The sequence below is a fragment of the Eutrema salsugineum genome, unplaced genomic scaffold (assembly GCF_000478725.1).
Source record: "Eutrema salsugineum unplaced genomic scaffold, Eutsalg1_0 scaffold_2, whole genome shotgun sequence".
In the NCBI taxonomy this organism is placed as follows: domain Eukaryota; kingdom Viridiplantae; phylum Streptophyta; class Magnoliopsida; order Brassicales; family Brassicaceae; genus Eutrema; species Eutrema salsugineum.
This window is the reverse complement of record NW_006256829.1, coordinates 8,514,640-8,527,869: the sequence shown is the minus strand read 5'-3', so window position 1 is coordinate 8,527,869 and position 13,230 is coordinate 8,514,640. Positions and strand designations below refer to the sequence as shown.

The 13,230-nt window shown below is 34.2% G+C and overlaps 5 protein-coding genes across 5 annotated transcripts; 2 read left to right on the top strand and 3 right to left on the bottom strand.

The window, feature by feature from the left end:
• Positions 1 to 212: 212 nt before the first annotated feature.
• Positions 213 to 2,012, bottom strand: LOC18018527 (ubiquitin-conjugating enzyme E2 7). Its single transcript, XM_006400913.2, has 6 exons — positions 1,874 to 2,012; positions 1,679 to 1,781; positions 1,156 to 1,253; positions 924 to 1,024; positions 695 to 772; positions 213 to 591 (listed from the first exon to the last, which is right to left on the bottom strand). The coding sequence occupies exons 1-6, from the start codon at positions 1,914 to 1,916 to the stop codon at positions 514 to 516; spliced, it is 501 nt and encodes a 166-aa protein (XP_006400976.1). The 5' UTR covers positions 1,917 to 2,012; the 3' UTR covers positions 213 to 513.
• A 1,794-nt stretch (positions 2,013 to 3,806) lies between these two features.
• LOC18018526 (CLAVATA3/ESR (CLE)-related protein 46) lies at positions 3,807 to 4,374 on the top strand. The gene is made up of 3 exons (XM_006400912.2): positions 3,807 to 3,888; positions 4,027 to 4,094; positions 4,171 to 4,374. The coding sequence occupies exons 1-3, from the start codon at positions 3,807 to 3,809 to the stop codon at positions 4,246 to 4,248; spliced, it is 228 nt and encodes a 75-aa protein (XP_006400975.1). The 3' UTR covers positions 4,249 to 4,374.
• A 1,074-nt stretch (positions 4,375 to 5,448) lies between these two features.
• On the bottom strand, positions 5,449 to 6,229 carry LOC18018525 (non-specific lipid-transfer protein 4). Its single transcript, XM_024156918.1, has 2 exons — positions 5,794 to 6,229; positions 5,449 to 5,673 (listed from the first exon to the last, which is right to left on the bottom strand). Exons 1-2 carry the CDS (start codon positions 6,120 to 6,122, stop codon positions 5,664 to 5,666), a joined length of 339 nt encoding a protein of 112 aa, XP_024012686.1. The 5' UTR covers positions 6,123 to 6,229; the 3' UTR covers positions 5,449 to 5,663.
• A 2,576-nt stretch (positions 6,230 to 8,805) lies between these two features.
• On the top strand, positions 8,806 to 9,576 carry LOC18018524 (non-specific lipid-transfer protein 4). Its single transcript, XM_006400910.2, has 2 exons — positions 8,806 to 9,223; positions 9,357 to 9,576. The coding sequence occupies exons 1-2, from the start codon at positions 8,895 to 8,897 to the stop codon at positions 9,364 to 9,366; spliced, it is 339 nt and encodes a 112-aa protein (XP_006400973.1). The 5' UTR covers positions 8,806 to 8,894; the 3' UTR covers positions 9,367 to 9,576.
• Positions 9,577 to 10,420: 844 nt separating this feature from the next.
• Positions 10,421 to 11,827, bottom strand: LOC18018523 (WUSCHEL-related homeobox 2). The gene is made up of 2 exons (XM_006400909.2): positions 11,335 to 11,827; positions 10,421 to 10,928 (listed from the first exon to the last, which is right to left on the bottom strand). The coding sequence occupies exons 1-2, from the start codon at positions 11,633 to 11,635 to the stop codon at positions 10,459 to 10,461; spliced, it is 771 nt and encodes a 256-aa protein (XP_006400972.1). The 5' UTR covers positions 11,636 to 11,827; the 3' UTR covers positions 10,421 to 10,458.
• Between the last annotated feature and the right edge of the window lie 1,403 nt (positions 11,828 to 13,230).

Genomic DNA, 13,230 nt, shown 5'->3' with positions numbered 1-13,230 from the left:
AGAAAGATGTTTGTGTAATTAGGTTTTTGTAATTTTCGTAGTGTTTCAATAATATCATTGTGATCTTTTTTTTTTATAAAAAAAACATTTGTAGCCTAAAAGCTAACGTAATTATTTCATTTTGAACCAGTCAAATCATTTATCATTAATAACTTAATTCATTCATTTCTTGAAGATCTGGGGAAACATACTAATGATCTTAAGAGATGTACTTTCAACAAACTCATTGTCCAATGAGTAAGACTTACTTTTGGTTAACACCAACCAAACTAGAGTATGACTTACGTTTTAATCAACACAAATTAAAAGCTAATAATTAATCAAATAGATCCTTTAAAAATTGAATTTATTAGAAATCGGGCCCGTAGGCCAATGTTTTCTTCTCTATACCCATAGGCACGGCCTGATAACAAGTTGAGTTTGGACTGTTTTGAAGGGTTTTCAGATAAGGAATATGAAGAAGAACTTTGATGAAGCTCCAGAGATCTCAGAGATGTGAAGTTTTGAAGTTGATCACAACATTTCTTGAGACTTTCTGACACAGCGGCTCACTTTCTTCTTGAACTCGTCTCTCTTCTCTCGCCACTCTTTCTACACGAGAGAAAACACAAAAGCTCATGAGCAAGAACTGCTCCTGATTGCAAAACCATTTACGCAGTAAATCTGATGACAGCTAAGCGATTGAAATACTCACAGCAGCTTCAACATTTGCTGGAGACTCATCGTTGGGACCAGAAAGCATCGATATAATACTCAACACAATACTTTCTACCTGAAACAGCACAATTTGAGAATCAGAGAGACATGAAAAATGCACTGAGAGATTTCTTGAGAGAGAGTGATGTATGGAAACTCTATCTAACACTCTGAAGCAAAACGTTACGCAGACAAAAGATTAACAATCTCAATTCATTAATACATACTGTATGAACAGGGGTCCAGCGCTCGCTTGCAAGCTCATAACCGCTTGGATCATCACCGGGAGGATGAAGTATAGATATGCAAACACGGCCATCAGAATAAACTGCTTGACATAAAGGAAAAACCATTCAAGCAAAAGACTGAGAACAATGGGAAACAATGAGAACAATGTCTTTGATTCAATATTCCTTTGAATCCTTTTTTTCCAATGAAACCAATAAGAGACAAACTAACCATTAGGATGCCACATATCTGAAGTAAACCTCACCGTTGGTGGGCTATTCGGGTAATTTTGCGGGAAGGTCATAACGGCGTTAAAGAATCCTCCTTCACTGCAAATTTTACCAAGTTTTAAACCATATTTGCACAAGAATCTTTGGCAACTAGTATATAATAAGAGCATTGAGACAAGCACAGAGCAATTTTCATTCTCTTCAATTCAAAGAGAATCTTCTCCGATGTATATGAAAGCAATTAGGTTTCAAACATCAAGAACACTTGACAAACCTAAACAAGAATTTTACCAAAAAAAAAAAACCTAAACAAGAATCATATCCAAATATGAACACTTGACTAACAAATACAGTTATGTGATATTGCAATGTTCAATCTCGCAATTATGTGGTCTACAATGTTCAATCTCAAGCACTATCAAAGCGAAGTTAGGCCAAGGAAAAAATACAATTCGATATGAATCAATGAAAACAGCTAAATCTCAATGAAATCAAAGATGAGAGCGATTGAAGGAAGAGCGTACTAGAGAGTATCTGGGGGTCCGATAATGGTGACGCTCCATTCGAATATATTCTTCTCATCAACGAGGCCAGCAGAGAATCCATCAACAGGATGCTTACAGAGATCTGAAACAAGAGACAAATTCGAATTGAAGAACACAAAATAAAGAAAAAGTAATCAGAGAATCGTTAGAAGATTGAATTGGGTTTTTGCGTGCCTTTGAGTTGTTTCTGGAGGAGAAGGCTGGCTTGCGAGGCCATGGCCGATAGATAATACGATCGAGCTTCGAAACGCAAGAGATTGGAGAGAGAGAGAATTGAAATTGAGATTTATATCGCTAGAAGGTTCTGAGAATCGAACTTGGGATTACGTGAAACATCATGAGAACACATGGAAGGAGCTCGAATCACCTACGAACAGTCCATTCTATACTTTACCGTTCTAACCAATAGCGCTTAGAGACTTTTCGATCTTTCTTTAAGTTTCTAAATTCTGGTTAAGCCGGTTTTGGTACATATTCGGTTCGGTTTCGCTTTATTCTACATTGGAAGAAAGACTACCAAATCAATGCAGCATAAATCAAAATGCACATACACTTGTCCTTTTTTTGTATTTATACTAAAACCAAAATACACATATCTATATGGGGAAATAGTCTCCAATTTTATTGTGCAAAATTTTATACACATGGATCGGGTTCTACTCCATATATTCTAGATTTTTTTTTGTCGGCATATTCTAGATTTATATTGATTTAAGGTTTACAATTTTTTTAACATATGCCATCGAGAAATTACTTTTTATATAAATTCTGATTTCTTTTGATGATAATTTTATTACAAATCAAGTTGCCATCATGAATGATCCATACTTTCTGTATAAGGGTCAATGACTAAAGATAAGTTAATCATTTTCAGTATTGCCGTGACCGTTAAATTACAAAATCATAATAAAAATATAATTAAGGATGGTCGCGTCGACATAGTGTGCAATTCAGTCACAAGACAGCCACAAACACTGATACATTTTAAGAAATGGTTTGGTAATTCAAAACGGCAATTCCCGGACCAGGAAGATTAGACCGGCAATCATATCAAAATTAATTAGCCAGATTGTAAATCCAGTTCCGGAGAACATGAATTTCAGAAATATTCCTAAACATCGATCTAAAAGTTTTTTTAAACTATGAAAATAAAAGAAAGAAAATTACTATAATGCACTTGGAAGAATTAGCAATCATCAATCTTTCTCAAAGAAAAAAGAAAGAAATAGCTATCATCAAGAATGTTGAAAAAATGCTGGTTATGTGTCGTTATCGTAATTAGTTCTAAACAATCACGAGACCGACAAGCTTAATTTGCAGGTGAAAAACAAAAAGCATAAGAGATCAATATAAGGAAAAAGAAATATCAAGAAAAGAGGGTACATATATACAACTATTAACTATATATGATAAATATATCGTGATGGGTTTTTTTTGTTTTTTTTTTTAACTTTCAGATATCGTGGTGGTTATAATGATGAGACCCAAATGATGACATAGAAAGAAACTGAAATTGAAATGAAGGCCGCAATATTTGGCCGACGTATATTTTAAAGTGACTGTGAATGTTCTCAAGTTAGTAGCTACACTGATTGCGAAACGAGGTTTAATTGTTCGGTTTGTTTTGGTTTTGGTTGGTCCACATGGTGCTTAAAAAATGAGACTCATTCAGTGGTAATAGTTAAACAATTGATAGATAATTAGGTTCTAGCTAGAGATATCAAGAAAAGAAAGTGTGGACTAAGATCAATCCGGAAAGTCCACTAGTAATATCGGTATTTCGGGTTGGAAATATACATGAACCAAACATCGAGCTGTCGTGTAAACCAAAAAGTACAAAGCATTCAAGCTGGTCTAAATAGAACAGAACAAATAAGAAATACTTCTACAGACATTCCAATTTCTAAGTGGAAATTTGATTGCATAGGATTCCATGAAATGAAATTTAACCAGAGAATCTTACCTGGTTTCTTCAAGCTAAGTAATCATTACGGTTCTCCAAGGAGTGTACCAACTAGATGTGACAAAATTGTTGTATCGTGCTTGTTACACAATATATATTTGATGATCCTGTATGAAAACAATTAAGCTTTCTCTACCTATAACTATGAGACATGTTATCATCATCAAGTTTCTCCTTCTCATCTGCCTCTTTCTCGGAAGAAACATGACTCGGCAATGCCAAGAAGGTAATCTCATTTCTCGTTCTCTGTGCGTGTTTGCTTTGCATGACTTATTGTAAGAGATGATAATTATAATGCGTTTAAATTGAGGGCATGATTCTTTGGCACTCTTGCAGACTAACCTCTGTCTTTTGCCTGTTTCAGTCCATTTCAAGATTGGACCTGCTAAGATTAGCACAAAACCGAATTACGAGAGAGTGACGCCAACTTGGGTAAAGAGATCAAATTTTTGCCTGTAACCATTAGTGAACAAAGAGCATGATTATTACATCTTTCTTCTGGCAACAGGTCGAAGAGAAAAGGTGGCATAAGCACCCATCAGGACCTAACCCAACAGGAAATCGCCACCCACCGGCCAAACCCTGAGTTTATAACAGCACAACTGTCGCAAAAAAAAGGGACTCTTCTAATTAAGTCAATGTCTGATATGTCTATTTATAGGATGTAATAAGGAGTGAAGCAGCCTATAAGAGGAAGACAGTACTTAAGGTTAAAGATCCAATGTGTGTGAAACATATGTACGATCTAATAAACTATATCATGAAAATAAATACCATAGAAGAGTGGATGAACATAACAGAATGGGCTCGTATTGTGCAATTTTTTATGTTCTAAGCAACCCATGCATCTTCACTACTTTCTTCTAACTAAATTATTGAAAGTCCCATAACACAATAACAAGTAAAACATCTGCACTACTTTCTCTTCATGGTTCACCACGGATATCCATACCATATCCAAATACGTAGATACTTGCGATACTATATTTTTCCCAAAACTTGTTTAGCAAAACAAAACATTTTCCGAAATTAACTCGAATGTTTTTGACTTTCAGCATTTCGAAAAAACTATTTCGGGTACCCGTGACTATATGAGGTATCCGATTCGATTTGATTTATTTTATTGGTGAATAAAAAAAAGTAATGATTTGTTTTAGAAGAGAGATTACAACAAAATCAATCCATGATCACCAAATGAAGCACAAGAACTTATGACTTGACCTCAGAATCTTGTTAAAAAAATGTTGGTTGGACTTACATGATATCTACCCACTCATGATATCATTATACAACGAAAAGACTCATAAATATTTCCAGATTAAGATAAGAAATTGGCATTCCTAGTTGTACACAGAAAGAAAAAATTTAGTTCTTTAACAAAAAAAAAAAAAAAAAAAAAATTTAGTTGAAATCGTTATTTATGAATGAAAATTCACAATTTTCTCTGATGCATAGCTAAAATCTTGATTGTTTAGTAATTTTTTTTTTTCTCAATTCAACAGAAAACTATGTTTTAAGTTGTTGTTATGCACGTAAGTATGTTATTCAGTGCTATCTTAAATTTATGATTGGATGAGAGAAACTAAACCATTCCGCATTTCTTCTTCTTATTTCTAAATGGTGTTTGGTTTTTGATTCCAAATTAAATTTTATAAATGCACCAAAAAACTAAGATCTTAATATACATACATACAGCCCTCCATAACTACTAGTAAATGATAAAAGAACTCTTCACTATATATGATTATTACGTACGAAGGCGATGGGATTCAGGCGATGGGGAAAATATATAAAGAGAAGATGATTAAGAAGGTACTACTATCATACTTTAACCATAATACAATATAATAAAAGCAAAAGATTACAAAGTAAGATGACAAACTTTCAACAACCAAAATAAAACAAGATAAACTAGGGCAAGCTGAGATCAGCGTACACAGACGTTTTTATTTTACTTATGCTAAACCATGCATCTTCATCCACACGATGTGAGTGCTCAATTCACTTGACGCTGCAAGAAAACAAACGACCAAGAGTATAAGTTTTGGCTCGTTAGCCAAAGTAAATCATGGTCTCTAGATCGAGTATTAATCAAGTAAAAACTTTGCACACACAAAAAAAAAAAGCTTACTTGTCGCAGTTGGTGCTCATGGAGATGGGATAGGGAATGCTAACACCGCACTTTCCAGGAAGGCCAGAGGCTAGACTTGGGTTGATGCTCTGTGCTGCGGCCTTTAGGCATTTGCAAGCTTGTTGGCGGTCTGGTGTGGTTTTAGCCATGCCGTTCAACTTTGACACTCCAGCACAGCACGGAGCGGGCACCGCGCCTCCTTTTGTTAGGTAGCCTGCACATGGAGCCAAGCTGCTTGCCACTGTGCCACATGAGATTGCTGCATCTACTGATGCAACTATGCACACCGTCAAAACAAGGCATGTGAAGAACCTCAGAGCCAAAGCCATTGTGTTTTGCTTTACCTTTTTTGTGATAAGAAAATAGGGAGATTTAGTTGACTTTTGTTTTCTAAGGTTGTTTTTTGCTGTTGGATGTGAGAAAAGTGTAAGGTGGTGATGGGTTTATATAGGGATTTTAGATGGGAAAAATGATGACTAGTTAGAGTTTGTTAGTAGTTAGATTTGCATTTACTTCATTCACTCCTTCTAGTTTCTTCTACTAATGAGAAGAATTTGTTTCTTCAAATAACAGAAACACAATATTAAAAATTTATTTGTCTTACAACATTTGGGTGTTTTGAGATATTATGGTTGAGCGATTAACGATATCTAAGGCCTTAGTTGTAGTGTCGCTTTTTTGCCTAATCAATAAGTTATCAGCTTATTAGTTCGTACTAAGCTAATTAAATTTGAGTACCAGCCCAATTTAATGCAATGTTTAAATGAGAGACGCGTGTATCCAACATCAAAAATCGAACTCTACCAACTAACCCCATCACATTCTCCAATTCCATTGGACCACCTATTTGTTTTGCTACTCTGTTCAGAATTATTTGATGTTTTAGAAAGTTTTTTTTTCAGAATTATTTGATGTTCTCATTTTTCAATGCAAAATTTAATAAATTTTTATAGTTTTTGACCTTTTATATTCTGTAGATTATCTTTTTATTGGCTGAATAATATTTAAATAGATTATAAATAATATTTTTAGTATAAGAAAAATAAAAATTAAATAAATCCTTAAATTATGTACAAAAACCTTAAACATCAAATAATTCTGAACAGAGGGAATATTAATTAACTATGGCCATTAGATTCAGAGAAAATTGGATTTCTATAACCTGGCATAATAATAAAAACATGGCCATTGCATCACTCAGCCAAAAAATGTTTCTCTAACCTGAAAGAGTTTCTGTAACCTCGAATCGGACTAAGTGGAGAAAAAGTTTACGCTTATTTTCAATCAACAATCACCCAATCACCACTATTGGGTTCTAGATCTCATGAATTGCTTATAATTACACACACAATTCTTTTAGTTGTCTTTTTCCTTTTCTACGCATGTGATGAGGCTTCTCCGATGTGAAAGAGGGCTTTCGGTGTGAACGGTTGATTTATGGTGTTGATACTTCAGGACAAGAACTGTCAAGGGATATCGTACATCAGTACATGATTGATAATACAGATGAATAAAGGCAGATTAAAAAAAAATGATTGATAATTTTGCCCATGTATATATAGTACGTAACTGAAAGTCACACTTTCTCTTCACAAACCTCAGCCGACAGTGTAAAAATTATTTCACGTTTTTATGTATATATGTTCTTAAGGTAATTAATCTTTACTACGATAAACATTTATTTTGTTTTCCAATTGAATTAATTGAATAATTAATCTTTATTTTTTTCAACTAATTGAATTACCTTTTATATACCAAATTTCATACAAAGAACATTATTTTGGCTTCCTTTACTAGGCTAATTATTTTGGCATGATTTTTTTTTTTTCATCAATGTTCTTAGTAAGGACATTAAGAAAATCTAAATAGACAACGGAAATTTAAGAATTCATTCACAAATTCGGACAAGCTACCTATCTGATCACAACATTAGTCGCAAATCGGTCGTCCCAAAAACTAAAACGTCAAATGGACATCAATAGTGCGTAATGCGTTAATAGCAATACTATATGATTTGAATCGCCATCACGTGAAGATCAGTCTTTTTTTGGGATCATGATAGTAGTAAAACGCAGATAATGCATGCGTTAATAGAATTATAAAAGATGTATGTTTGATGTTGGCTACACGTGTACCTCAGTTACACAATATTGCATTAATTGGACGGTATTGAAATTTAAATCAACATAGTACGCGCTAAGTGATTCGATTGTTAACAACCATCTCCGACCTTCTAACTGTTAACGATCAAAGAGAATCTATATACAATGAAGACTTTTGCTTTACATCAAAACATGTTAACTCAAAGTATTCAAAGATTAAAAATACCTTCTAACTGTTAACACAATTAATTAATTAATGTACGTATATAAAGTGCACATAACTGATTCATAAATTAATTTACGTATCCACATAACTGATAACTAACTCAATCTGGTGTAGAATACTGAATACACACGTGTCCTCTAGACCCTGAGGCCCTAGTTACACAATATTGTATTCAATTGGACGGCCGATATAAAAGTATGGTAAACGTAGCTGAAAATTACTAACTATATATATATATATATATATGTATATCATTGCTTTGCTTAAAAAAAAAATATTCTTCTGTCAATACTCGACGATATTTCTGATATTGTGTAACCCTTTTGATCAAACCTCTTGATCAAAAATATAATAACTTTTTTTCATTACCAAATACATGATAACAATAATAATCTGATTGGTAACACAACAAGGACGCAAACACAAATCATTACATGTTTTAGTCGAAATCATGATAGCTCAATATCACCATATAAAATTTTTAACACTGGATATATCGATGTTTCATGTACATTGTAGCACACTTATACTGTAATTCTGTAAACAATGTGATATTTAAATTTCAATAAAGTAGATTTGAATGAAGTAAATGCAAATCCAACTACTAACAAACTCCGCTTAGTCATCATTTTCCCATCTAACATCCCTATATAAACCCATCACCACCTCATACTTTTCTCACATCCAACAGCAAACACAACTTAGAAAACAGAAGTCAACTAAATCTCCCTATTTTATCATCACAGAAAAGTAAAAAAGAAAAGCAAAACACAATGGCTTTGGCTCTGAGGTTCTTCACATGCCTTGTTTTGACGGTGTGCATAGTTGCATCAGTAGATGCAGCAATCTCATGTGGCACAGTGGCAAGCAGCTTGGCTCCATGTGCAGGCTACCTAACAAAAGGAGGCGCGGTGCCCGCTCCGTGCTGTGCTGGAGTGTCAAAGTTGAACGGCATGGCTAAAACCACACCAGACCGCCAACAAGCTTGCAAATGCCTAAAGGCCGCAGCACAGAGCATCAACCCAAGTCTAGCCTCTGGCCTTCCTGGAAAGTGCGGTGTTAGCATTCCCTATCCCATCTCCATGAGCACCAACTGCGACAAGTAAGTTTTTTAAATTTTTTTGTGTGTGCAAAGCTTACATTCTATATGTATATATTTTTTACTTGATTAATTACTCGATCTAAAACATTAATTTTCCTTATGTGCTAACGTATACTCTTGATCGTTGTTGCAGCGTCAAGTGAAATGGGAGTAGTTCATGCCATCATCTGCGTGAAGTGTATGGTTTAGTATAACATAATAAAAGACGGCTGTCTAAGCTGATATCACCATGCTCTTGTCTTGTTGTTTTGTAATCTTTTCTTTCTTGTATTGTATCTTAATATGTTTAAGATATGATAATAGTAACTTATCAATCATCTTCTCTTAATATATTTTTCCACCGCCTTCGTCCACATTATTCATGTCGTAGTAAAGAGTTCTATAACTAATAATACGGATACATTAAGATCCTGATTAAGACCTTAGTTTTGTGGTCAAAATTATTGGTACTAAAAACCAAATACTACTATTTATTTAGAAATACGAAGAAAAGATTCTGAATCGTTCCTTTCATGGAACTATTAATTTTCAATTCGTACAATAGCAAAGAGATTCTTCACGATCACCAGCATAGATATTTAACAACAGCTAAGAGCTTTGTTTACCCTTTTTTATTTTGACAAAACTTTTGTCAAATCCAAGGTTGTGAGTTGTGACTAGGTGGTAAGAGCATACGGAATTATGGCCACAAACTCTGAGTAGTGACATGAAATCAGGCCCGGCCTTTTTCTAAGCAAATAATTGGACTTAGGCAGTTGGGCACACAATTTTGGGGCAAAATATTTTGTAAGAGATTATCTAGTCTAGTGCTCAAAAAAATTGGTCTACTGTTGTTTACAGTGATTTTTTGTGTGTATGGAAGCCTAATTTTGACACTTTTGTTTAGACCATTTGTGATTGAAATTTTAACCACATCCAAAAAAAAAAGATATGATCTTAACTTTTTTACATATGTTTACGTGTAATATCGCATTAAAAATGGTTTCAAATATCTAACAGTATCACCTTAAACCATATACGGCAATGTCCCAAATTTCATATAACAGTATTCAGACTCGCTTGTGAATCTGAAGCAATCTATGTGGTTCTTTCTCCTTTAGATTCTATTTTTAAGACTAGCAAATTAGTTCTTCACCTCGTTTCAAATATTCCTCCCAATTTTTTTCAAAAAAAAAAAGAGCAACTAAAAATTCAAAAGATTGAAAGAAAATGTTTATTTTCATTAAAACCCTTCGTTACAACCCATTTCCTCTTTTATCGAACCTACCAGAACCACTAGAGAAGAAATCAATAAACGGCTGCTCTCGTCCGCCGCCATCGCTTAAAAAAGCCACCGGAGAATCATGATCAGGGGCACAACTGGAATTTCCAACACCATCTGCATTAGTGGCATCCAATGGTTGAAGTGGAAAAAGAGGAAGCGTTTTCCGTCCATGAGAATTGACGGTAATGCCCTCGCCATGATAACCGTTATCATGAAGGGCAAACCGGTCAAATCTGAGTGAACTCGAAGACATTGACATTCTAGTTGCCGTTGTTGTTATGTCTGAAAGTTGTTTCTTATGATCTGTGATTGTGCGTTTCTCGTAGCCACCACTTGGAATCATCACATTGTTACTGTGAATAAGATCCTGTCTGTATACACTTCCATGTCGATTGTGGTGATCACTTACTTGCTGTAAGTAGTACGGACTAACACAGCCCACTTCATAACGACAACAACAAAAACATGACATACATTTAGTAACTTTTCTTAATATTTCTCTTTCTTAATAAGAAGAAAAACGTAAATATACTTTTACCAAAAAAAAAAACGTAAATATACAAGAAAACGGAAGAAATTTGCTAATAGACATCTCAATCCAATTATGGTAATTTTTAGATTTACTAGAGATGTATGTGTTGAATATTCCACACGATTTGTTCAAAATCCTTATACAGAAAAAAAAGTAAACGTAATCAACAAGAAATCAATTAAATATGTATATGTTCTAATTTTATATATAAGATATGTATATATATATTATGTGATGATGAAAGTACGTACGAAATTATAAAAAAAAAAAGGTACGTAAAATAAATAAGGAAGAATAGAGGTGAGAACTACGTGCCGTTTGAGCAAGGAGGAGGGTGGAAGAAACGGGAGGTTTTGTGGAGGAGACGATTGAAGTAAGCGATGCGCTCCTGTTTCTGCTTTTGGCGTTGTCTAGCCTTATGGTTCTGAAACCAGTAAAAGACATTTTTACCCTCGATATGGCCGTATGCGCGGAGCCTACCGGTGATCTGCTGTATCTGATCGGCGCTCGGCGTTCGTATCCCTTGCTTGTAAAGATTCTCAAGCAGCGTTATCTGCTCTTTCGTTGGGTTCCACCTTGAACTGCTTGCGGTTCCTGCGTTCCCTTCATTTTCCATTAAACTTCTTTGCTAAATTGTGAGAAAATGAGGACTTTAAAGAGGGATTCTTGCATGTGGGTGTACGGGTTTGATTGATGCATGAAAATCATGGGGAGGCTCTTATATTTATAGAGCGATTTAGTGAGGGAGTGGAACAGAGTCAAATGAAATGAAGAGAGAGAGAGTGACATGCGTGTCGTTTCTTGTGCTGAAGACTCTGAAAACATGGCGTGGAGCGGCTGAGATGGTAAAAAAGAGGCTACTTTTTATGAGAAGAAAAAAATAGAAAAAAAAAACAATTTGGATCTACCTGGACTCTGGTTCTAGTTTCTTTTTTTTTGGGTAAAATCAATCATTAGTTACTATTGTTGATTAATTTATTGTGGCTAACAGAAAAAGATAACACAGTACTTGTCAATGTCAAATTGTCTGCAACTACATCTTAAATATTTTTCCCATGTGAAATTTGGTGGATATAATTGTTGGATTATGTGTTTTTATTAACCTTTTTTTCTTATTCTTTATGGGGATTACGGATGTTTTTTGGAAAGTGAGTTAATGAAGGAGAGCCATAGTAAGTCTTGGAAATGAAAGAGACAGTAAGGATAAATACGAACGTTAATATAATAGGGCGGCAAAAGATAGCTGGTTGGATTATGTTCTTTGTAGGTCATGAGAAGCCTATACATCTAGTTTGCTTCGGAAATTGACATACTATCTTATATAAGTATATAAGTATTGTATATATATTATTTATATTTATACAACCCGACAATTTGAAGTCGAGTCGCTTGGCTCTTCGATTTCTTAACGATCAAAAAAAATCTTTCAAAAATTTCGAGGAAAGAAACAAAACCTTAATCATATTTAGTAAACCGTCAAAATAGAAAACTCTAGTGGCTAGTTGTTTTGCCTCATGGTGAAGGAGAGCCATAGTAAGTCTTGGAAATGAAAGAGACAGTAAGGATAAATACGAACGTTAATATAATAGGGCGGCAAAAGATAGCTGGTTGGATTATGTTCTTTGTAGGTCATGAGAAGCCTATACATCTAGTTTGCTTCGGAAATTGACATACTATCTTATATAAGTATATAAGTATTGTATATATATTATTTATATTTATACAACCCGACAATTTGAAGTCGAGTCGCTTGGCTCTTCGATTTCTTAACGATCAAAAAAAATCTTTCAAAAATTTCGAGGAAAGAAACAAAACCTTAATCATATTTAGTAAACCGTCAAAATAGAAAACTCTAGTGGCTAGTTGTTTTGCCTCATGGTCTCATTTCAATTCATATTGATTTGCTTACTAAAGAAGGTGTGGACGAAATGGCGTTTAAATATGGCCCCGCCATATTCCTTTCAGATGGAATGTTAATGATATACGTTCGTGACATATATCACACATTTTCATAAGTTTTATCTTAAAATAAATGTTCTTAAAATGTAGCATAAATTTGAGTGGCAAAACGCCTAAACACGCGAACGTTTTTATAAAGGAAAAACAAACATAGATAAAAACCTTTTAATAGATTGATATATAACACACATTTATATTACAGCATATAAGAACTATCGCATTTATTATGGATACTTTAAAAAAAATTATACA